The following is a 26,029-nucleotide window of genomic DNA, read 5'->3' on the forward strand; positions in this document are numbered from 1 at the left end:
ATAACTTATTTTCAAAACATGCTAACAAAATACATTGAAATCTGTAAATCTTTTTTTGGCATAATTTGTGGAAGGTACTATTTCATGAAATAACAAAATAATTTTGCCCAGTGACCTAATTCCTTGTGTGTGTGTGTGTGTGTGGGGGGGGGGGGGGGGGGGGGAGGGGGGGGGCAAGGGGAATAAACAAAGAAAAATTTTTTGCGGCTAGGATAAATCTCTTTTCAGATAATTTGAAATAAAGCCCAGCAAGAAGATGTGACTTTTAATTGGCAATGCATAGATCTAGAGAGATGAAATGGGCACTAACTGGCTGATTACCTTTGTAGTGAACATCGATTTGTAATTTGTACTGCAATGTTAAACATGTCCATCAACCCTTTGCCACCGAGAACTCCACTGATACTGAGCTGAAACAGGGAATCTTTTCTGCCCAAACTTCTTTCAGAGGTTTCTATTTCTTCAGTTATAACAGTTTCTGACTCAAGTGTTCATATGGGTGAATTTAACTACTTGGAGGAGCAGAAAGACTATCCCTTTGGCTTTCAAAGCAAAAGCAGCGACGCAATTTAAAACAGTGACTGACCTACTAAAACAAAAGGTAATCTTAGTATTAGACTCAATTTCAAACATTTTTAGCAAAAATTTTGAGTGGAACTTTGGCATCTAAAGTTAAATTTACCATAACAAAATTGAAGCGAATAAAAGAGAACTGACATGGAATAGGACTGTGTATCAGCTTTACATTATCTTATGTTTTGTTGAACATACTGGTCCATTTGCATGCAACCATTATGCACAGGAATTTTTGACGTAAGTAAAAAATAAGTGAAAACATTTAAGAAAAGAGAGATTACCTCACTGAAGAATCAAATATTCAGAACACAATCATTCACCAAACACTTGTAAACAATCAAAATTATAGGTAAAATTTAAGGAAGAAACTTTTTAATAGCTCCTGTTAGCGAAAAAAGTTTGTTCCATTAAGTTGCCTGGCATAAGCCATCAGCAAAATTCCATTAAAATGAAAGCAGGCTGTCAGTAAAGTAGGAACTCGTAATTATTGTAAAGACTTACCAGACTTCTACAACTTGAACTCAGAAGTGAAATATTTAAGGGAAATAAAACAACATCCTAAAAAGATAAATTAAATCATAAGAGTATCAGGAGATTATTATAATTTAGAAAGGTTTTGGGGGCATTTAAGTTAAAATAAACACAAGAAGCATTCAAGTTTATTACTTGAAGTTAGAAAATGAATTAAAATTTTAAAACAAAACCAAACACCAGCACACCACCACCACCTCAAAAACCTCTCCACCTCCAAAGGAAACTAATTGATTTTATTTTGGAAAGCCACAATTCATTTAAACTGCTTCCACTGTGATTGCACAGTGCAGGTTGTCTTCTATAAGTGTCCAATAGACTATGAAACTATTGGCAATTTTACCCTACAAATTTCCATCCATCTTATTGCCAATCTACTCCTAATACCCTTTTTATCTGAATTTCACGGGAATAAAGATAGAGCAGCATGATGTATAATCAAGAGAGGGGACTACAGGACAGAGGAAAAAAAGATTCTGAGGGAAGGTCTCATTAGTTTTCAACTCTACCTTCAATTCCGCCCCCCCCCCCCCCCCCCCCCCAGCATATTATATAGTTTCTGGCTGGATAATACACCTCTTTCTTATCTATTATAGATGTTCACCATAAAGAAAGAATCAACTACAGCTCAATAACAGATAGAGAAACCTAACAAAAGACAAACTTGCCATTGAAAAACTGCATAGGGTGCAACTGCTCAATTATACCTGTCCTGTTACTTCCAGGAAAAAACTGTGGTGTTATAGTCTAATATCTGAAAGAATCAGTGAGATAACTCAGTTGAAAGATGAATAAAATTTTTAAAGAGCTAAGACTAAATAGAATAAATTAGGTATACTTCTTCAGCCTTATCATAATACTGCAAAGTCAACATTAACACAAAAATTTGCTGCATTATATTAAAAAAACCAAAACCTTTTCCTTCTAAAAGACATCTTTCCTTGAAGAGTTTAGAGTCCAGGCATTAAATGTTGTATTTCCTTACTCTTCCTTAATATCCAGTGCTCTTACTAACCTTCTTAAATCATGCTGACCCTACCTTAGGGCCAATAGAGGAACACGCTGACACAGCAGCAAAAGCAACCAAACATTTCTCAACTTATGCAGAGGAGCAGTGAAAGATATTTAAGTAAAGGACTAAATTACAATAGTTTGGGACAATAAAATATATTTGTTGTTCTGTCTACCTCTACAGCAACTGTTGTTGCTGTTGCCATGGAGGTTGTAGGGCACAAAACCCCCCTCTGTTTCAATTAAAGGATTCAAATGGCTTATAATGGGGAATAACTGTTCATTAACAGGTCTACCTGTTAATCAGTAGTACTATGATTAGTTCGGTTTCAGATTGTTCTCATTTATTTAATGAGGACATAGAACAAAAAAAGCCTCCCATTGCTCTTTATTACAGAGCATTTATTCCAAGCATTAGAATAAAGAGAAAGTATATCTTTTCTAGCTCACTTTGGCTGAATGTTCTACTTTGGACCCCCACCAGTCAAAAATAAGGACTTCTAGAAATAGGTACACAACTTGGGATAAAGCTTCTACATTCTTTATTAAAAAAAGAAAAGAAAAATTGTCTCTGTGTAGTTCATTAGCTCAGAACAACCACAGTCACTGAAAGTTATTTTCATATATGGAAAACATATTTAATATATGCATGTGAACTTGCATCTCATATTTAGATTATTCTAAAGTGATTGCCTGTTTCTTACCTTCTTACATGACATCATGAAGGTTAAATGTTATTGAATATATTTTCACATACAAGCTACCTTCTGACAAGAAGGTCACTATGTCTTGCAAAAACAGTAGGCAGAGTTTTGCTCTGCTGAGGCAAATACGCTTTCAGGTGATCCAGGTCATAAGGTTTTGCTGCTCAATTCTCTCATATTCTTCGAGAAGTTACTTACCCAGGATGACAACATTCCCCACTGTGAACCATAAATTATTTTTTTTCCTTTTATATTTACTGTCTAAAAGCAGACAAGAGTCAAAAAGCTTTTAGTGCTTGTCAAATGCTATGAAATCAACAACAAAAAGGTGTTCATTAAATGATCATTGCAATACAACAGCAGTAAACTGATGTCTGGCCAGCAAACTTGGAAAAGGATTTTTGACAGAACTTTTGAAGGAAAAAAAATAAATATATATGTATGGCATCTTAAGCACAGAGAAACTTGTAACTATAAAGAAACATCCAAAAGGATGTTTTTCAGGAGAAATTCATTAGAGAGGTCTACAGATTTGCCTCCCACACATTCAAGAAAATATAGAGTAAATAGCGGCCTTGGAAAACTGGTATATTTTGAAAATTTGTAGTCTGATTTGTGATTCCATATTTTAAGCATATGTACTATTAGATGGGATTACTGAATTTTTCAAAAAGAAATATAAAAGCATTATGATTATTAAATAAAATACAATTTTCTTGGGCAAACCTTTCTAGCTGATCCTCTTTTAGACAGTCCTGTCAATGCCTCTGTTAATCATCAAAGTAACTTGATAATTAACGATAATAATTAATCTGATTGACCCAATTAACCACTGCTGCACTGAGACAATACTCATTGATATTCAGGGAGACAACAGCAAATATCACAGTTATATATCTAACAGAGTAGGTGAAGTCCAAAATAAGCAAGTAGATCCAAAGTTACGCACCTCATTTTTGCAGTTACACATTTGTAAGTAATCAACATGCTAAGTACCCTTTTAACACCAGAAAAAAAAAAAAAAAAAAACAAAAAACAAAACTCTCTCATTCAAATCTGGAGTTGCCATATAATTGCAATATGGCTGTGTAGCTGTCACTGCCCTGAAAACTCACCGATTTCACCTCTCCTAGTTTTGGCAATTTTATTACTACTCTGTTCATAAATATGTTTATGCAGTTTTTGGGGGGTTCTGGTTTGGTTTGGGGTTGTATTTTTTGTTTGTTTGGGTGGGGTTTTTTTAGTAGAGGTATAAAATCTAAAGAAAAAGCCCTGCCTATTATTTTACTTTTTCAAAAGCCAAAACCAAAACATCTTAATCATGAAGTAAACCATAACACTTCGGAATGCCACTTGACACAAGAAGGGGACAAAGTATGATGGATTTTCAGCGGAGGCACACTGTTGCAGTGTTACTCCAAATGAGGATTCATTTGCTTTCCACCTCATTTCCAGAATAATATCCCTTGGTGTTCTTTCCTTTACAGACCATGCTGTCCTTTTCAGGCTCCTGTGTTTCACGATTCATCAGGCACAAGTTTTAGTAAGACTCCCTAATGCCTTTTTTCAGATAGACTGTACTTTTCCATGACCTCCCAACTGTTTACAATTACTCTTTTTTTTTTTTTTTGAGTGTAATAAAATAATGAAATAGCAAACATCTCTGAACTTGTCCAACACCTGTGCCAACAGCTGCTACATACTTTACCCAAAAAGAGTTAATGAAGAGGCCCACAACACACTAATAAGATACATGGTACAGACAATCTCTCAAATACCCAAACATATTTTCATGAAACACTTAATATGCTAGTGTAACATACATTGTCAAAGTTACTCTACAATGTATGTAATCCACCTAGTACCAGTTCCAAAAAGCAGCAGACAAATAGGATTTAGTTTTTCGTTCTAATAAACACACACAAATATCTTCTAAGTGTGCGGACTTTGGATCAACTCAAATATTGCATGGAGAAATAGTCAATATTTAAAGGTGGGGAAAAAAGCTAATCCAAAAATTCCAGAACTTCAATTTACTTAATATCAGATTGTTACATTAATTTTTTGTAGACTCATCCACCTTATCACCACAAATATACAATTCGGTTAAGAGAGATAGATACTAGATAATTACGCTCCAACGATCTAGGCTCCTCCAGCAGCCCCCATCTACGCTATGGTCGGGAGTGGAATCTTTTAACCAAACACCAAAATCTCCCCAAAATCACTCAAACATATGCTCATTAAGCAATTCTACTTGCATGCTTGCCTCGTTCTGTGAAACTCAGTGCTGGTGTTTGGAGCAAGAAAAGACACTACCACAAGTCACAACACTAAGACAGAAATGAAAGTTTGTGTATGACAACACATCAGCGTTCTTGCCTGAGCTGTTAGAAAAATGTCTGCTCACATGAAATAACACTGTGCAACACTCAGCAGCTCCAAGACTTACTTACTAGCACAGGTCACGGCAATATAGAGGATTACCTATGGCTGATGGTAGATTTACTGTTGTACATACGTTCTTCTCACTTGGTGCTGAACAGCAGGCTGTCAGTGAAGGCTGAGTGATGGTTTTGTGCCCTGCAGGTGCTACAACTTAAGATTCTCTACAAAAAAATCCCCATAATAAAGCTTTTAATGAAAGCTGGGATAGTGGTTAAACCATAGTTGCATTATCGTGCTAAGCATCTTTTCCTAATGAGAAGATCATAACTTCACCTTTGATCACTATTTCGGTTTTAATGCCAGTTGTGCTAGAAACTTCTACCCAACTATCACACTTATTTAAACACCACATTGAAACAAACAGAAGATACAAACAGATAGTTTGGAAGATAGATGAGCCTTTTCTTCAGAGTAAAAAAAGTCACCACACTCTATGGCAAGGTAAAGCAGACAAAGACATAATTGCACTGGCATTTTTAAGCTCATGGTAAAACTAAAAGGATTTTTCACAGTGCTTTTACCTCAATTAGCTCATACACACTCAGCATCAATGTTGAAAGTGTTCTTGTTGGTCAAAACTGCGTATACTCAGCAGCAAACAAGACCCCCCTAGGTTGGAAACTGAGCTGGTACAATTTCTTTGCAAAGCAGTAGCATGGCTGGGTGGAGCAGAGCTGAGAAACCCTCAAATTCCTCCAGTCATCATCTCCTGCTCCCTTTTGTTGTGTTATCACTAATCATAGCAGAAGTTGTGTTGCAATGTCTCTTCTGCTCATTAATCCTGAGGAGCTCTGACACCCTCATTAATACACGTGTCTTTAGAGCTTCATAAGACAAGGGGAAGGAGAAGCCAACACAAGGGACTACACAGACTGATGGGAAACCAGAGTCTTCCTCCCAAAATCTTTTTTTCTCCTATTACAGGAGTGTCACATAACCTAATAGAGAACAAGTGTGGGAAAAAGAGAGCAAATTTTAATCTTTATTTCCACATAATTATTTCAAAATAAATGTATGAGCTTTTTAAGAAATGTAAAATATTCCTAAAAACTAAGGCAGTATCCTTATAACCACAGATCTTCAGGAATATTTAGGTGTTAACTCACCCTAGATTTCATTTGAATGAAGTGTGTAAATACTTCTGAAGATGTCAGCTTTCAGAATACCATTATACAATGGTAGATTTTAAAGTTTACTCCTTGAATATCACACTGGATTTTTACATTCATCTGACATATTTATTCAAAGGATGTTTTTAAAAGCTAACCCTCTGATCTCCTTAAACTGGTATGGAAGGACCACTGAAAGTTAATCCTTGTATTTAAATAATTGGTTGGGTTTCTACTCCAAACATACACATATTCCCATTAACCTCAGAATTCAGATTAGAAATGATGCACCAGGTTTACCTCATAGGGTTGTACTAGGACTTCAGTTATTTGTGAAGAATTCCCACATCCTTGGAAAGCACATAAATTCTCTCTTCACCCAATAAAGCAACATTATGTAGAGGTACTACTTAGCGTTACTCCTTAGAAGGCTGAATTTAGTTATAACAAGCACGGATGCTTATTGAAAAGCTTCAGGAAGCTTAGGCAGAGATTTATAGCATCATTTCACAAAAATTCAATAGCTTCTGTAAGAGCAGTGCCTTGCAAACGCAGATGTAGCTGCAGACATCTGTTAGCTAAACAATGCTGAGGTGCATCTCCCTCTAATTCCATCCTACTAGGCAATGATCTGGAAAACCTCAAAGCGTAACACATTAAGTTCAAGAAACCATTTCAGGGATCCTGACTCCTCTCCCTTATCGTCTGTGGCACATGTTTACCATTTATGGTTCATCACCAGCACATGCAATCACTTATATTCCAACTGTTTGAGGAGCTCTGTAGCTGAGGAAGAAAGCATGTTAATATTCTGAACTGTCTGGAGACATCCAAACTTGGAAAATCTCATGACTTTGTACTGCAATGCTTGGACGCCTTTGACACACCATGCTAACCTAAGTCTCTCCTAACAAGTGCAGCTTGCACACATAAAGCAATATTGATTCAGCTGTGCATAGCTGTTTATACAGCCTTTCAGAAGCCGGGCATCTTCAAACAGTACTGCAGACACTAGACCGTGCCTTCCTAGGAGAAGTTTAGTGTTTGTCAGTGAGGCTTGACTTAATGATGCACACTGCGCCAACAACTGTATTTAATTAACTTTTTCAGTTGGCCTCACAGAGCTGTTTTCCACAATCTGATCTTTTCTGCATGAACCCTGTTACAGTTTCATGCAGGAAGTGGGCTTGCAGCAACATCTTTCATAAATAGAACTGCCCTGATTTATAAAGGCTCCGATGATAAGGAGTAAAGATATCATGGTATCCACGCATGGATAAAACACAGCACAAAGCTGCTTTCTGAAGCAAAATATCTGGAGATTAAACCTAAAGGAAAGAATGCCATCCTTCTAAATGAGCAGTTCAAACAGTTTAATAAAGGGAGGAATGAGGACAATAAGGGACGGTTATTTCAAAATGAATGCTTTTATCTATACCACATGGTGTCTTTCCCAGTGGCACTACCAGAATTCAATAGCATGATTTCATGAGAAAGGATAAGAACCAGTCTTTGCTTTGCTATCTTCAGGAGCTACTTTGTTTAAACCTTCCAGAGAGGAAGGTATGTGAGCTGATGTTGAACTGCTTTACTTATCACTTAAAATGCAAAGCAAAATGTGACCTATTCCCACTTATCCAACTGTACTAGGTTTAATATATAATTACAAGGAGCATTCAAGGGTAAGTAGATCTCTGCCTCAGAGGCAATCTAAAAATTCCTTCTTGATGCTTCTTTTTCTTTCCTTTTCATACAAACGCCTTCTAGGCATAACAGTTAAGAAAAAAAGAAAATACAGATACAGGCAAACTCATTTGCTTAAACTTCTAACCCAGGCAGCAAAACATACGTGAACATTTGAATGCCATACCCCTCTTTACCCACAGCTATGTCACTACACATACCCTCATTTCAAATCCTATTCCTTAGATTATTCTTTTCCCTTCTGTATATCTTGTTTAATTAAGATATTGTTATTTGCTTCCTTTGGTGTCTATAGCAGCTTATCAGCACTTATTGGGGAGCAAGCATTCCCAAGCTTATAGCATGCCAGATCATTTCCTATTAAGGTCTGCAGCTCATATACATATCCACCTTTTGTACCAAGTTTTTTAGCTGCAGGCTTTCAAGCTTCAAGCATTTTAGGTGGGTAAAAATATCAGTTCTTCTAACTGTATAATAGAGGTAATGGTGTACCAGAAGTTAAATAAATGACACCTAAGCAACTTCACACCGCAACAGTCTACCTTTGTAAAGGAAGAGTTCAGGAAAACTAACTCAGTCTTTTTGCCTGGCTTATCCTTATGCCACTAAAATAAACATGAAACAATATGTTCCTTTTTAACCACTTGATGAGTCAGTGCAGCTCAGAAAACTGATAAAAGGTTTATGGAAATAAATTAATATTGCATGACTGCTGCTGGAGCTATTAAACAAACATAAACGAGAATCTGTCACTGAAGCCAAAAGAGACCTTTATATCATGAGGGAAAGTGGCAGAAAATTCAATCATTATTACAGCAGGTTCTTTGCCCTGCAAAAATGGCAGACCTAAACAAATATAAGCGTTGCAACCGATACAGTTATGCTGGTTATATCAGCTGGATATTACGACTGGATTACACTGCTTTTAACAATAAAAGAAATTGCTTTTAACTGACCTTTTTTTCTTTGTACAAATGAACGTTTCTCAAAATATTTCAGCCAATCACTTCTTCCAAATAAATGAGAAGGAATAGTATTTTTCTAACGTTATGAAACAGCTCAGTTATTGGTGGGTTTGGTTATCCTTTTACAAGTCTGATGCATGAAAGTACTTGAAGTTTCCAGGTAATGACATGAGATGGCAAATACTGTGACTTGTGACTTATGACTTCAATAGGCAAACCCAGTTTCATTTTTGAAAATGCGGTCAGTTCAGTTACTTTGCTAGAGGCTGAGAGAAAGATCAAAATTATCAGCCTTCCTGCAGGAGTCAGGCTCAGATCTGCAGATCACAGATGCTTCAAAGATGCTACCCAAAAGCAGCTGCTGTTTCTTACCCACTTTCACACTGTACTTTAGAAACATGTACTTGTGTGACAACAAAGGAGGCAAACGTTTCCATGACCTTGCAGTACACAAAGCTCTGCTCCTCAGCATAGTGACCTCCACAGACTTCAGTTCCTGAGCTATCAGTCCACCAAAGCCCTTGCATTTTAATATATCAGGATTTCTGAAGAACTTCAGAGATACTGTTGAACCAGAAGCAGTTTGGACAGGAAAAATGGAAATGACTACTCAGAAGCAAGTGGCCCTATTCTTTTCTTCTATGTATAAAAAGTAAATTCTGATGGTATTTTAGTACTTCAAAGTATGACCTTCCAAAGGTTTTGTTAATTTCAAGAATGGTGTATTTTTACTTGCATCAAGGATAGCACTTAATATCTACTCTGGGTAACATTTGCCCAGTTAGGGCAAAAAAAATTAAATACTATGTAGTGACCTTAAACACATTGACAGAATCTCTGAATGTATTTTTTTTTTAATTAAGATCAGCCATTAGGCAATGTCATTGATCAACTGGCTTAATCATTAGTGACCTTTAACTTAGTTATGCCAAAGTAAGAATAGATCTACAGAATAAATCCATTTTAAATTCTAAGATACCATTTTCATAGTTTAATTCTGCATGCTAATAAAAGTCATGTTAAGTTTTTAGAAAGCACATCTTCAATTAGGGCAACACCTACAGCATGAAGCTATGAAGTAACCTTTATAGGAGCATCTCTATTGAAAACTTTTTGCTATCAGTTAAAGTACGTACACTTCTTTACTATCATCTGTTGCATAAATTCCTCATTATACACTGTCTGCCAGATATAACAGTGGCCTATCATACAATCTGATTAAAAATACTTGTGATAGGAAGGAAAGACTACAGCTAGGCACTGAATATCATGGGTAGTCAGCAAAATGCACCACTGTAGAAAACTGCTGCTACCCTTCCTGGTGTCAATCATGGAAATTGTCAATGCAGAATGTTTGCACGTTATCGGAAGAACTTCAAGTGACACATTTACACAAGAATTATCTTTGGAGATGTTAATGAATGCACTGTTTCTAACCTACCTATTTTAATTCCTCCCAGCTCCTCAACCATATTTCTGTCTTTTATTCCCTCTCCTGCATGCATTTGTCTGTCATTCAACAATACTGGACATTTAATCTTATTTCATCTTAGATGTTTGTTAAATTAGGATATTAATAAGATTCATCTATTAGCAGACCCATATTATTGACTCCTCTGTTTGATGGAAAACAAATCTACTTCCTTGTGCCATACATTCACAAAGAGAAATTTATATATAATACTTTAAAAATAAAAATCCCTAATTACAGATCAATATTTTTTACAAAAGTAACGTCTTTAGAAGTTCTTTAAACATGGTCTGTCCTTCATCAGGACTTAAATGATTTCATATAGCACATTGCCAATCTTCAACTCTTGTCAGAAAAATTCTTTCCTGTTATTCCATGAGACTCATGAGACTCATTCATATATTTGCATTGGCTTTTTTGACTTACTGAAAAGAAATTGTGAAGGAGAGCAGAAGCAAGCTGCTTCTGCATAGTTCAAGTAAAATAACAGAAAAAGGAAGCAGCATAATCAAGATCAATTTAAGTCTTGCTTTGAGACTTGCTTCTTACTTACTGTAATAAATATCAACCTTTTGAAGAAAAGGAGACCGATAATTACTCAATATCATCCACTAAAATGATGAACAACCTGAAAATAACAAACCCATTATTTTCAGCCTGTATTAAGACAAATTAAATGTCAGCATATTTCACTGTGTTTAATTTAATTGCAATCTATTTCTCATAAAAGGAGATGATGTTGTTCAAGGTTGAGAGATTTTTTTTATTATTATTATTTTTAATATATTGCATTTCCCCTAACTGTTCACTACAATAGTCATACCTGGTACTTCCCCACACCGTCCTTTCTTTCCTCTCCTTCATATATAGATTTGGCTTATTGAATCGACCACATAGCAATTACACAGCAGAGGACAAAGTAGTCAGCAAACAAAATATTGAAGACTTACCATTTACACAGATCTCAAAAGATTTGCAAAGGTCATCCTCAAACAGGCAGCCTAAAAACACAATAGAACAGTAAAAATTAATACAGGTTTCAAACTGTGGATAATTAGTGCAGGCTGAAGACCTCTCAGGCTATTAAATGCTCAGCAAGAGTCGGGCATTTAGTTGGCCTTAGGAGTCTCAACTAGGCAGTACAGAAAATCAAGAATGTGGAAACAGGTCTGGTTAGAGAGCACATCTTGCTACCTGGTTATGTCCAGAATAACCTTTGACGTTTTCCTTTCCCATCATTCAACTACTGATGGTTCAGGTTTTGCTATGCATCTCTCTTATTCAGCAATTTGAGGAACTTTATGTTCTCTCAGTTTTGAGTATGTTATTACACCACAGCACATTAACATTGCAATACACTACAAAAACATATCTCAAGAAATCAGGAGTTTCCTAAAGATACGTTTACTGCAATGACACAAGCCTAGAAATCAGGTATAAATTGCTCAAATCAGGCTTGGATTTAGTAACTGCAGCTATAGATCCTCAGGAACACCAGCTCTTTGGAGAAAGTATTAATTTTTAAACCATCCATACCAACACTGTGATACCTCCACAGACAGCTGGCAAATCAGTACAGGTCTACAAAAAATATCCTAGGGTTTTATTCCACTTAATGCAGGAAATTTGCACCAAAACATGCTGCCTTATGGGCCCCTGTTACGCCAGCTCCATACCTCACTCTAGAAACTGCATCCAGGCTGGCAATCCCAGCTCATCCACTTGTTCACAGATGAAGTATTCTGTTCCCCTGTTGCTAGTATCACCTAACCAGGTAATGAGACACTAGTTATTATCCCCTTTATCTTCAAATTCAAAAAACTTATGCTGATATTTGTAAGGACGGCAAAGAAGCAGGCAAGATGTGCCTCTGCTCTGGTCACTCCACACTGGGGGACTGGGAGAAGGAACAAGTACAGAAGCAGTATGGAATGTTGGGGTACTGTTAAGGGCATGCACTCTGTTAACCCAAGCAGTAGTTTCTTTGTTTTCTGAAAAAGATAAAGAGCTAGGACTGGATAAAATCCAAGGAATGAGGCTGTATTTTGAACACCGAAACTGCCCTAGAGAGCACATTTTTACAATTAAGCCTTTTAACTTCTCTAGGAAGTACCTTAAGTTTAAAAATGGACACAGGGTGTTATAAACATTAAGAGTTCTTGAACAGTTTCACACTATGCATCAAAAAAAAAAATGCCAGGAACCTCACCATGTCTAAATACAGCAGCAAATCCTCTCCCCCCAGCTGTGCCTGTCTCCACAGAAGCACAGAGTACAAGCGTCTGTATTTGTCAGAGTCAAATGGATTAAGTAGGCTGTTCTCATAAAAGAGACTGAAAGGCTCAAGACTCTCTGCCTATGAATTACCTGAGCCCTAACCCTGCTAAAAGAAAAATTCAGGGGGATAGAGTGACTTATGCATGCCTGCATAGCCTTTCAGCAGGTAACTGTATTAACACATCATTAAGCCTGAACTAATACACTGTGTCCCTCAGCAGGATTTATTAGCACAGTGCTAGGTGTCAGCTAGGCAAGCAAATCTACGCGAATTTGAGCCATATTGAAGAACAAGTACCATCCCTTACATCTAGCCCACAACTGCCTGCAAAGACCACACATACATAACCTTAAGCAGATAACAAAAGCCTACAGTATGCACACCGATAAAAGCGCTCCCTCATCCTTTACCTATGCACTGACAAACTGTAGGTATACATTCAGAAGATTTTGGAAGGCTGAGGAAGTTCCATACCAGGAAAGCTTCTGCAAGCAGAGTATAGTAGAACAAAATGCATCTACACGATCCACAAACTGTGATTTGTGGCATATTTTTGAGATACATATAATTTTGCTCCAGACAAGTCTGCTCTAGCAGCCATTTGACCTGAAACAGTGTCTGAAAACTCACCGAGGATATCTGATTGCAGCCTTGGTACTGACCCAGCAAAGCAGAAGGATGCCTTAACTATAAATTGACTTGTAAAGAACATAAGAACAATGACAGGCAGTGACCAAAACACATCAGCACAGAACATACAGCACAAGAAGAGCCATAATGAAAAGCACAGCAGTGATCACTTAAAAAAAAAAAAAAAAAAGAAAAAGAATGCTTGCAGGGAAAAATAATAAAAAAGTGAAAGACTTCAAGTGCTAATATAAACTAGACAAAAGTATAGTTCAATATTCCTGTTTTCAGAAATCTGAAGTTACCTCTTCTAAAAGAAAATGTTCCCTTGTTATGAAAAATCCCTGATCAAATCTCTTTGTCTTGTTTTCATGACACATCACAAAAGAGTTAAAACCAGAAGCCTGAAATACGTGCATCCAGGGAAGGGCTGCAGAAGGCGTCTGGTGATGGAGGGAAGGCCAGCAGTTTTGTAGTTGATTTCACATTGTGCAGCAGCTGTGCTGTAGATCCAAAAGGTGCCAGGCAAGATGTTTCAAGCATCAATGTTTTAGTGGAGTCGCACAACAAAACAGTGACTGGTTGTCCTGGTTTCAGCTGGGATGGAGTTAATTTTCTTAGTGCAGTGCTGTGTTTTGGCTCTGATGTGAGAACAATGTTGACAGGACACCGATGTTTCAGTTGTTGCTGGGTGATGTTTATACTGAATCAAGGACTTTTCGGTTTCTTGGGCCCTGCCAGCAGAAGGGCTGGAGGGGCACAGGAAACTGGGAGGGGGCACAGCCAGGACAGGTGACCCAAGCTAGCCAAAGAGGTATTCCATACCATATGGTGTCATGCTGAGTACATAAACTGGGGAAAGAAGAAGGAATGGGGGGACATCCAGCATTATGGCACTTGTCTTCCCAAGTAACTGTTACACATGACAGAGCTCGGCTTTCATGGGGATAGCTGGACACCTGCCTGCCCATGGGAAGTGGGGAATGAATTCCTTGCTTTGCTTTACCTATGAAATTGTTCTTATCTCAGCCCTCAATTTTTACATTCCTTTCCAATTTTCCTCCCCATCCCTCTGGGTGAGGCCAAGTGAGCAAGCAGCTGCGTGGGGCTTGGTTGCTGGCTGGGGTTAAACCACGATACTGGTTCACCAAGACCCTGCTAATTTCAAAAGCACCTGGGAGCTGGGATCACCTGCTGCCCATGGCCACCTGCTAGAGGCAGACCATTCTATTATATGCAGATATTCTCAGAAGGAGAAAAATCCAGATACAAAATGAACAAAATTTATATGTTCAGGTACAAACAGCCAGGTTACCTCTCTACAGAACTGAGACACACTCTGATTTTGCCTGATATATTAGGTGACAAAGCAAAATGTATTTTCCATAAAAAACACAAAATAAAACTGATTTTATCATGGTTAAGTTTCTCTTTTAATAATAGTTGGTTATTTGATGCTCACTGCAGCAAGGCATCTGATGCAATTAGCCTTGGAAGCTTATGTTTTGGAGAACAAGTTAAGTTAATAAAGTCAATATATGGCAAAGTATATGCATCTATGATTACTTTAAAACAGACAAGGACCTCCAGAACTCCTTGAAAAATATTTTGTTTCAAGTTATTTATTGCTAGAGTTGACTGTTATGCATATTTCACCCAACCAGTCAATATGCTAATTTAACTACTAATTTATCTTTTGTTGTTACTTGCTGTGACATTAAGAAGCATCATATTTCATTTTAAATACCATCTACCTACTAATAGTAATGGTGGTAATAAGTCACCATTGAAGAGTGAAGTGGTATCGTCTCCGAAAAGCACTTAATACATTTCAGGCCTTATGGGATCAAAATTACATTTCATTTCCTATGAAACAATCTCTTTACCAGAGTTCATCTCCTAAAACACATGAACTGTTGCTGAAATACCTTCAAATCCCACAGAAAGAGACCTCAAAAGAACAAAACCCCAATCTTACTTCATACAGCAGCCCTGAAATAATGAATTCTCCATTTAGTATTCAACCAGCTGACAGACTAAAACGGCACAGGTATGCATGTATTGCTTTGCTTAACCTAGAATTTAAACACAGCTTTCTTAACTTGCATGAAAGATTCCCCTCTTTATTAACACTTGTAGAGTCCCCACATCTTGGTGACAAAGAAGGCTGGAGCAACAACTTGCGCACAGGTGCACCAGTGGCCACAAGCAGTTCCACTGATGAACTGTTTTATCATATTTATTATGAACTTATATTTATTATGTTTCTGTTCAGGCAGCAGTTAACCTTCAGGTCTTGTCAAAAATAAACTTTTGTTGAAACCTTAACTAAGAATCACTCACTGTCTTCATATGTCTAGTATGGCTTCAAACAGCTCTTATATTTTACTGTCTCCTTTCCAAGTCATTATTCTCAGGTTTTAGCCTCTAGTATTAGGCTACAGCTTCATTTCACTTCATCAAACTAAATTCATCTATTAACAGTTCATAATAATTTTTTTATTATTTTATCTAAATTCATCTATTCCTCCACCCACGTAACGAAAGCCGCAGGTCTGTGCTGTGCAGCTCCGAACATCGTGAGATTAGTTCTCCGACACACTGGAGCTAGTTAAAATGCAGTTAGCACAGCAGTAAGGATCATCCTGTATACTTGGCTAACTATATTTTTTTTTTCACATTCTTAAATGTAAGCTGCGGTATATGGCCACCCTTCTACTGACATAAATCATGCATTTATAAACACTATCTTCTTGATAGTTTACTACAGTGAATTCCAGAAGAGTTTACATGAGTGAAGCTCAATACAGGTCAGAAAAGCCCAGGCTGACTGTGTAATATAAGCCAATATAGAGACCTTCCATACACCAAGGTAAGCATCTCTCAGAAAGAAGTCAAGAATAATAAAGAAATACTTAACTTTATCATTTATTCCAAACACAGATTTTTGTAGCCTGCAATTCTACTAAGTTGCATCGGGCACAAGGACCATCTGTATTGAACCCACTTAAATATACATTTCCTCAATGTTTTTTAACTTTATGGCTACTTAAAACAAGGGTAGGGATCTATGCTGTGTATTACAGTACATGTACATGGTGCATTCTTTGTTAACTAGCCAGGAAAAGAGATTCCACAGGGCCTCACAAAATCTTCTGCCTCCCTTTCTTTCCCTCTCCCCTAGATCTCCAATACTGTTTCTCAGAAAGTCAGCACAACATAGTCACAAAATACCATTGCAAGTACAGGACCTAGAAGTTTAAAACTCTTTGTGATGATATTTTTTCTCATGAAACACTAATAAAACTATTCTTTTCCTCCATTCATCAACAGCAGTCCTGCCTCTCTAAAGACAAAATACGGAAGTTTTAACCACACTTGAACACACCTTTTATTTGCATTTGTAAGAGGTGCCTCTGAAGGTAACAACAGTCAAGGCACCAGCTGAAATCACTCAAACATTAAGAAAAAGCTGTAATAATTCATTTATCAGATAAACTATTTTTAAAAATCCATTGATAAAATAGATTACATTTATCTCTCTATCCTTTACTGCAGTTAACCAACAGTTTACAATGATTTTCCATTAAAAATCTCTTCCAAGAATGCCCAAAACCTATATGCGTTTTTGTTAACTACAACAATAGATAGGCCATGGCCCCTCTTCATCAAAAATTGTCTTAGAATTATCGAAATAAGAAAACAAAAAATAGGCAAGAACAGCTAAGTTTCTTCTATACATATCAATCAGAAACTGCAAAAACATAAACCTCCAAAATCCTTTCCATTTTTGAGGGTTCTCTGCCTCTTTCTTTCACCTTTTTCCATGTGAGCACCTCGCATCTCTTCACGTTCTCAGACTGCAACAAACTCACCTCATCACAAAGTTTTAGCAAGTATATGTCATTAACCAAAATATGCTGATGCACAATAGGATTTTTAATAGTCTAGAACACAAGCTCACTCCACATTTACCTGATTCTTTCAAATTTAGTTGCTCTCTGCTAAGGAGACCTTGAAGAGTAAGTACTGCTAAACACTGCTAATGAAACAAAAGAGGAAACACCTGGGTGTGCCAAACTGGGCATGCCTGATGGGCCTCACTGGGTCTTTAACACCTGCTGTGAGCAATTCTAAGTGGAGAGCATAAGTTTATTTTCCTATAGTGGGATTAAGAATATTTTAAAAAGTGTTCAGCTCACACAACTGGGATAGCTCTGACTGGAAAAAAATCAAGCTAGTACACAGCAATAAGGAATGATAAGATGAACTGACTGGTAGGAAGGGTCAACAGTTTTTTTGTGCAGAAAGCTGAATGGAGAAATCATCTGACTGAGAGAGACATATTCCTCTCGCTAATAAAGGTGAGAGAAAACTTTGCTCAGGGTGCCAAAGCTGTGATCCATCCAACACATTCTCATCCGTCTGCCATGCATGTATGCCTGGCAAGTCTAGAATTACACAAAATTGCAAGAATGGTTAAGAAAAATGTACTTTAAGCTGATCATGAGTTTTAAGCAGAGTTCCTCTTGGTTTCCCGAACCCTGTGGTTATATAGGTACCATAGGTATATGTACAAGTGTAACATAAGCATTACTTTTTACTCAAAACCTATCAATTGCATGTGAAAAATCAGCTACTGTTTCATTAGTTTTATTTTGGCATTCACTTTGATAATAAATTTGAATATTCCCTGGCCCTATTTTTTAAGTTTTCATTTTTATCCATTTTTTCTTTGCTTCTTTTTTTCCTGTTCCAAACTCCTCCATTCTCTTTCAAAGGAGTATCTTTTTGAACTCTACCCATTCTCCTCTACTCTCCAAGAAAGCATTGTTCCACCACCAGAATGCAGTCACCCCTTTCAGTACCTCCCAGGCACATGCATGCCATACTCAGGCATTACCCTTCCCACCTGTGCCCTCTCCTTTCTCTCATGCAGGTAAACAGCAAGTCTGTCACCTTGTTATCACTACTCAATACTAGCAGTTTCTAGATCTCCACTCTCACCCTTTTCCACGGGTGCCCTCCACTTCCATTCTTCCAGCACACTCAGCCCTTCCTCACCTATCTCCCTTCTGGCGTGTTGATTAGGAGAGAGGTAAAGAGACAGGAGGTAACAGAGGGACAGAATTTGCTTTTCTTGCTCCCCTCCATTCAGAGCTTTTCAGGACCGGAGTAGGTTCAGCCACATTCTCTCTTTCTCCTCAGGTTGCTAGGACATCCAGAATATTCTTCATTGAGAAAGGTATTTTACCAAGACATCTGAACCTGTGATGGTTTATCAACAACCGCGTGGAGTAGCTTAACTATGAAAGAAAAGTAAATCGATGTGGTCAAAAATAACGTTAAAGGAGCACATAACACTGAAGGGGCCCTTTCTCACAAGGGAGTGAGACAGCTTAGTAAGTACTGAGCTTTGATCTTTCTCCCTTACTCCGCCTTTTATGTTTTTGAGTGTAATAGGTGTCTGATGTTTTTGTAGTACTGTAAACTCTTGAAAGCAGATTATTTAAAAAAAAAAAAAAATGTGTGCATGTACAAAGCCTAGTACAGTGAAGCACTGATCTCTTGTGAGGAATCCAGGCCTTACTGTAATCCAAATTAATAGTCCTAAAGATGGCAAAAGAAATCCCTACAGTGGTTAACTGGAGGACTGTGCAATCTCTTACATGAAAAGTTTCCAGAGTAAAGCAAGGAAAGATTTCCCATGAGTGTTACCATATAGTGTTAACACTTCCTCATCTCAGAATTACTCCTTCTTTCAATCATTTTTCATACACACTGATTTTGTATATTGCAATACGACCCTAGCCAGAATATTTCACCATGCAATAGAGTTTTCATTCAAAAAGGGAAAATGTCAGTACTAAATTCATAGGCAAGATTTTCCCCGAAGCCTCAGTGACAGTACGTGTTAGTGCTTCAATTACCTTCTTTGTATCACTCGCTCTTCAACATATGTGGACTGACGCACCGAATAGGCAAAATAGTACAAAAGTGCTGAGATGTATCATACTGTTTCTCACTATGTAAGACCTGTACTTTGTCCTTTCTTCATTTAGGGAAAAAAAATATTGCATCTTTTGTTTTGCATGTAATTAGTCCTGAGTCTGTCCACCACTGAAGAAAGCAATTGCTTTGTGGTGAAAATACATTAACTTATCTGATTACTAATGCCATGATTGCGATGATGTAGGGCTTTTCTTCTGGGGAGCACTGAGGAAAGGTCACTACTAAGAATAATTGAAGATGTGAGCAGTAATAATAGTCCACAAGGCGAAAAGACAGGGAAAGGCTATCACTGGGAAAGTTCCAGAACAGCATTTGCCTTTGCCCAGGGCTCAGGAAGAAGGTGGCTGATACAGGACAAGTGTGTTTTGGTGTGCTTTTTTTGTCATTTTTGCACAGTAAATATTAAAAGAACTCGCAATGTCTCCCCAGAAAAATTACAATTCTCTCAATGCTAGATTTTCCAACTGTGTTTCTCTAGCAGAGACCACCACTAGCTCTCACAATAAATGGGGAGCACAGATTAAATCTGACAATTAGCTCTACTAACAGTTAGATTGAACACTAAACCACCCTCCATTTAAATAAAAAAATTGCAGATAAACCCATTATTGGGGAACAAATAGAAGATCATTTAAAAACTAACATTATAATTATTACTTCTTAGGGTCAAAACTGAAATCTTCTGCCCACGCCCATTAACAGTTGCAGGAGGGGTCAAATGGGCTTTTGCTCAAGTAACGCAGCCCCAAATGAAAAATCTTTGCCATGTTAGTAGCCCATTTTGGGACAAAATTAGTATCTCTACAATATGAAATGTATGATCTGTTCCCTCAAAATTAGAAAATGTTAATTGCAATGCTCACAAGCTGTATACAAAATGTCACAAATACCCAGACCAGGCCTTCAGTAACTGCTGTTCAATGCCGCCTTCTGGTTGACAGTTGTTAAAATTAATTTCCTTACTGAGCAGTAAACTGAAATCACCTGACACCCACTGAAATCACAACTGTGACTCAGCAAAACTTTTTTTGGACTTAGCAGAGACTTTGAGGGATGAATACCATTGACTCTAAATTAATAATTCCACGTTGCTGTTTAAATATATCAACAGCCAGCCTCAATTTTTTACCTACTATTGCCTGTACAGTATCCTTCCCCACAAAATCTGTGGGCAGCAAAGCCTTCTAGTATTATTCATAGCCATATTAAAAACTTAAACTGAGGCTTACTACAGAAGAGTATGATGTTACCAGCAAAGCCTTCCTCAATATTATTGCACGTAGGCCAGCAAGCATTGCAGTTCAGTGGCCTCTGTCATACATATCCTGTGAAAGAACTACTGTCATCATTATGTCTGTCAACCTCATTTACCCATCAGTAACTGTCCGTCTATTCCTGTATACTAATTTTACAAAACTACAGAAAAAGAGTGAGTTCTATGTCCTAATCATGACTTAATTCTACCCTTCTCCCGCAGTCAGGGTTAAGACAAGCTGGGTCAGAGAAGTAATGAACCATTAGCTAGAGGAAATAGGAACTATGTCTGGGGGTTGTGTGCTTTGGAAGGTAGTCCTTTCAGATAAAATACTTCAAAACACTTACATGGTAAAGAAGCTTATGTCCCATCAACTGAAGCTGATCAGTCTCCAAGAGCCACGTTGTGACAGCTTGGTTTTTTTAAAAAAAAGTTCTTTAAAGTTGTGCCTCATGTTTTGGGAAAACTCCCATTATTTGCATAATCAAAGGAAGGAAAAGAGATATGTTTATCATTTTCTTCTAACAAGCACCAAAATTTTCTTTTCATTATTTGTCAAAGATTTTTAATGAGTATCTCCTTGGTGCTTAAAAAACATAAGTGGAATTCACAGCAATTCTTACCCAGTTATATTGCCTCTAAAAGTAAGTAATTACCCAATACTTAGGGGTAATGCGCCTCTCCCAACACTGTCTTGAGCAGACTTCAAAGGAAGAAACAATTTTTTGCAGAGAACCTCTTTGGAATGATTGGCTTTTGTGTTCTGTTTTATTTAGAAAAGAGTGCAGCATCTTTTAATTGACGACGTCTGTATCAACAGCTGCAGTGTGGCCAGTGCCTGTCACATACAATCCCTTCTTTTTCCTTTCCTCATTCTTCTTAGAAAATCACTCTCCTTTTTGTTCCATCTCTATTTCACAGTTAATTTGAGCTGGGTAAATTATAATGTGAACTTGGCAAAAACAACTTGGGAAGGAAAAAAAGGAATCATATAGCTCAGTGGAGTCTGAAGTGCAAGGGGAAGGCCCACAGTCATTTACTGCAGGAAAGTAATTCTAATCTGGACAACAGCACACATGGGTTTTGGAGCTACGCTTAACAGATGAGCTCCAAACAGGGAGACAGGACCCAGCCAGTACTCTAAGTCTCTCTATTTCTGTGTATCCACATTGAGCCCTGCTGGATATGAAAACACTTTAAATTGCTATTATTGGTTCTGTGTTTGAAAAAACAGCTTCACACCTTTACCATGCAATTTTGAATCACATTATAATGCTTATTTAGAGTGCTGAAATCACCTGAGTTCATCTCATGAAAAAGACACTATTATATACACTTGGTAATTTCTTTAATAAAGAGTTTAAACAGCCCACAGTAATCCACATTAATTATTCATGTGTTGGAGAAAAATAATGAAAGTCAATGCTGAAAGTCATAGTCTCTTAAAGTTCTTGAAGGAAAAAGAATAATATTAGGTAAAATTCAATGGACTGTGGCACCAAGATTTATCTATGTAATTTACCCTGAGAATTTGAATTGCAAATGAGGCTGCAGCATTCTCTAGTATGGGACAAAGTTATGAGAAACAGGTCATACAAGGATACTGGTAGCACATCAAAGTTAACAGTACTTAGTGAAGATGCCTAAAACTTTTCCCTTTCCACAGAAAAATGAAAGAATCTTAGAAATGTTTATGTACTTAACATTTTTTTAAATCTACCAAGAACTCAGCTGTTCCAATCAATACAAATTAACTCTTGACATATAATCAATGGGCAGCACCTTGTGGTTTGCTCAAGTCCTATAGGACTTATAGCGTATGATCTGCATACATGGACATCATGATGGCAAGGGGTAGACTTAGGACAGTACTTTGTTATGCTGATAAAGAACTAAATCTATCCTGTATTGATTCAAAATTCATTCCAGACAGTAGTTTAAATTCATCACAGAGTAAAATGATCCGCTTCTACTTACTTTTGTGAAATTACACCGATTTCTAAGAAAATCTGGAACTCAGAGAATGGTCCTGATTTTGACCAGTAATTGTGCTCTAATTACTCCTGACTCACCCTGATGTATCTGAGGCTGGCATTAGAGCCAGCTGTCCCAGAATACATTATGCTGTTGTCTCTGTGAAGTAGCTCTGTCTACCCCTTGATATCAATAAGATGTTTTTTTCCCCAGGCTAGCTGTTGAGAGGCAGCCACCATAATGACACATATCAGAGAAGTAGTTAAGAGAAAGGCTAATGATTAAAGCAATTCGGGGAGGAAGCCAAGAAAATCAGAGATAATGCTGAAACATGACAAATATGATGCATGCAGAGTAACACCAGAATTCATATTCTGGTTCCTTCCTAAAAAGTACACAAAAAGACAATTTTTCTCTCTGTCAAAAAAAAAAAAAAAAAAAAAAGATTATTAGAAGAGTAAACCTCCCAGATTCTAAAAGTTCATCTAACTGTTAGACTGCTATAAACAATGAGGAACAATGAGGGAAAACTGCCCTTGAGAAAATCCATTTCTTTAGGAAAAACAATCTGAGGCCTGGATGCATTCAGGAGTTTATGTAGGTGCGTTTCACCATTAAGAGTAGCCAAAATCCATTACTATATTATAGCCATATAGTCACCAGTTCTCATTAGCTTAGCTTCTAATGCGTATTGATTTACATGGAACTGAAGTGTCTGAACAGCCTTGTGAATTAGGGCCCAAATGCTTACTTTTTCTTGTTTGTGTTTATTATCTTTGTTATTTTTCCTTTGTAAATAATAACCTCCAAAGTGTCTGTGCAAAACTTGTGCAGTAGGAAGAAAAGTTTTAGAACTTTTATTGAACAGATAAGAAAAAGATGCTAACAAACCATTGATGTTGGATGTCCCCTGAATACCTGAATATCATAGGAGATACCAAGCTGCTTGTAAACCAGACCTATAGCAAGATTAGCAGACTCCAATCCAGCAGACTGGAATGCAGACTTGGCCCTGATTTTTGCTGCTGGCCTGGAGAAATCATTTCAGCACAATTTTCCCTCTGTATTTTGTGTGTCTTGTCATGTTAAACGCTCAAGCATAATGATTGTAATCATGTGTTTACAAGTGGTTGCCAAAACGGAGATCTGGTCAAGTGTGGAGTGCTAATGATCATTGTAATACAAATAATAACCTTTGTATGCCTTTATCTAACTTCTCCACATCTCACAGAAATGTTTTCAACCTTAAAGAAAAAGAAGCAGCTGCATAAAGGTACTGGGAAGTATCAGGACAATGGAAACAAGCATTTCCTGAGAGTATGTTTTGTAATGGTGATTTAAGTAAAGCCAATGCCCTCTAACTCTTTTCAAAAATTGCAGGGATTTCAACAGAGACTGTGAAACAGCTCCTTGCCTGTCACTGAACTCTACAGTACATGAGCTTTTGAGTTTATATTCCTGGAGAAGGAGGACAAGGTGATGGCAGGGGACTCAAAATTATGCAGGGGACATGAATTCTAGTTAGGGCCCTGAAGTGGCCAAGTATCAGACAGGCAAAGAGACCTCCAAGCCTCAGGTGAAAAGTTGTACAAATATCTGTATGGCTTCAGGAGCCACTATCTGTCGTTCTTTCCTGACTTGTTATACAGAGACTTCTAATGAAGTAACAGATTGTTCTTCAAGTCTCAGCTCAGACTACGTCTTTCTACTGTTTGACTTACCTAACCATTTGATTTTAATGAAAGGGAAAGTAAGGCATACATATAAAGTAACGAAAAAGTATGTCTGAATCTTGTGTCCATCCTTTATCGTACTCCTTTTCGATGAACAGGAACTGCAGTCACTGTGATTACACTGCAGTTACAATCCTTAAAACCTGTACTACGCATATTATCTGTAGCACACTGCATTGTACAGTTTCATGTTCCACCTGAGGATAACAATCCACTTCTGAGAACAAGTGAATGCCAGTGTTGTGTATTTTTCATATTCCTATCTAAATTTAAGTTGAAGACTGAAGTCAAGGGTGTTTGCATTTCTTTAGCATCACTCAAAGTCTCTAAATCATGTTTGCTGAAAATAAATTCCTTATAGAAGGCAACATAACACACAAAACTGTGTAGACACTCCACTGAATTTCTACACATTTCATCATAACAGCATGTCTTATAAAGAGCCAAATACTTTTTACTACTTGCATTTACACAGCAGTCTCTACTTCCATCATTACAGCCTCCTCTGTGGTCATTCCCTATCCTGCTGTGGATGTCCTTTGTTCCTGGGAGTTATCAGGTAGAAGGCATATAACAGAAAAGGGAAGGGAATGGAGATTTTCACATCACTATTCACCAATGGATTGGTTTTGTGTTTTGTTTTGTTTTTTAATAAAGCGAATGAAGATGGATGAGGAAACTTAGGAACCTGGAAACAGTAAGAGGTAGAAATTTAGAAGAAAACATTGGAGAACCATGATTTTACAGAGGAAGTAGTAAACACTTCACTATGCAGTCAGTGGAGAAAGAAAATTTACAAGAAAAGAGGAAATGAGAGAATATATGAGTCCGAGAAAGGAAGTGAAGGAGAATAACCTTCACAGAAATGTCTGTAATGCATAAATTAAAAGTGATAAAAAGTCCAAAGTACAGACATAAGCCAGTGGCAGCGATAAGAACAGACCTGAGATTTCCTGAGTACGTTACACCAACTTTACCGGAGTACTGCCTTAGGATTGCAGAGAGTTTAGCAGAAGGGGGTTGCAGGCATTTCTTGCAGGCATGCTGAGAACAGAATTTGGTTTACAATAATCTCATTGATAGTTTGCAAGCCTGTTACAAAGTTTCATTAATTCAAGACTGGATTTTTTTTTTTCCCTCAAAAAATGCTTGGTGATAATATTTCAGGAAGTTCCAGACGTGAGTCTTCAGTCTACAGTTGACTGTAAATTGACTGGCATTTGCATAATCCTGTGAGACATGATAATCAATGAGGTTTAGAGTCAGTCTGGCACCTCATATGGGAGCCTTCTTAAGAATTCTTAAATTATTTTAATGAACCAGTATTATTCAAATATTTTTTTTTCTTTCAGGATTTGAACTTCAGCCAAACCATTAAACCATAATCTTTAAAAGTATACTTGGAGAGTTTCTATTTGATGAAAATCTTACAAATCTAATCTTCCATTGTCTCAGAATTTAATACACTACAGACAGCAAAGAGCAACGTGTATGCAATATTTTGTACATCAATACAGTGTTTACAAAAAATCCTAATTATAAGACTCAAGGAAAACCACCAAAAAAACAACAAATAAATCACCCAAACAACACAAAGCTCTGTGACCTTTATCCTCTGTTCTACAAATTAT

General features: G+C 37.3%; 1 protein-coding gene across 1 annotated transcript in view; it reads right to left on the minus strand.

Moving 5' to 3' along the window:
• The window catches only part of PTPRN2 (protein tyrosine phosphatase receptor type N2), a 676,344-nt gene that overhangs the window by 581,368 nt on the left and 68,947 nt on the right, over window positions 1-26,029 (minus strand). Inside the window, exon 2 of the mRNA XM_080385838.1 lies at window positions 11,470-11,520. Coding sequence (XP_080241964.1) covers window positions 11,470-11,520 — 51 coding nt within the window. The remainder of the gene's footprint in view (window positions 1-11,469; window positions 11,521-26,029) is intronic.

The sequence above is a fragment of the Falco punctatus genome (genome assembly GCF_963210335.1).
Source record: "Falco punctatus genome assembly, chromosome: 4".
NCBI lineage: Eukaryota > Metazoa > Chordata > Aves > Falconiformes > Falconidae > Falco > Falco punctatus.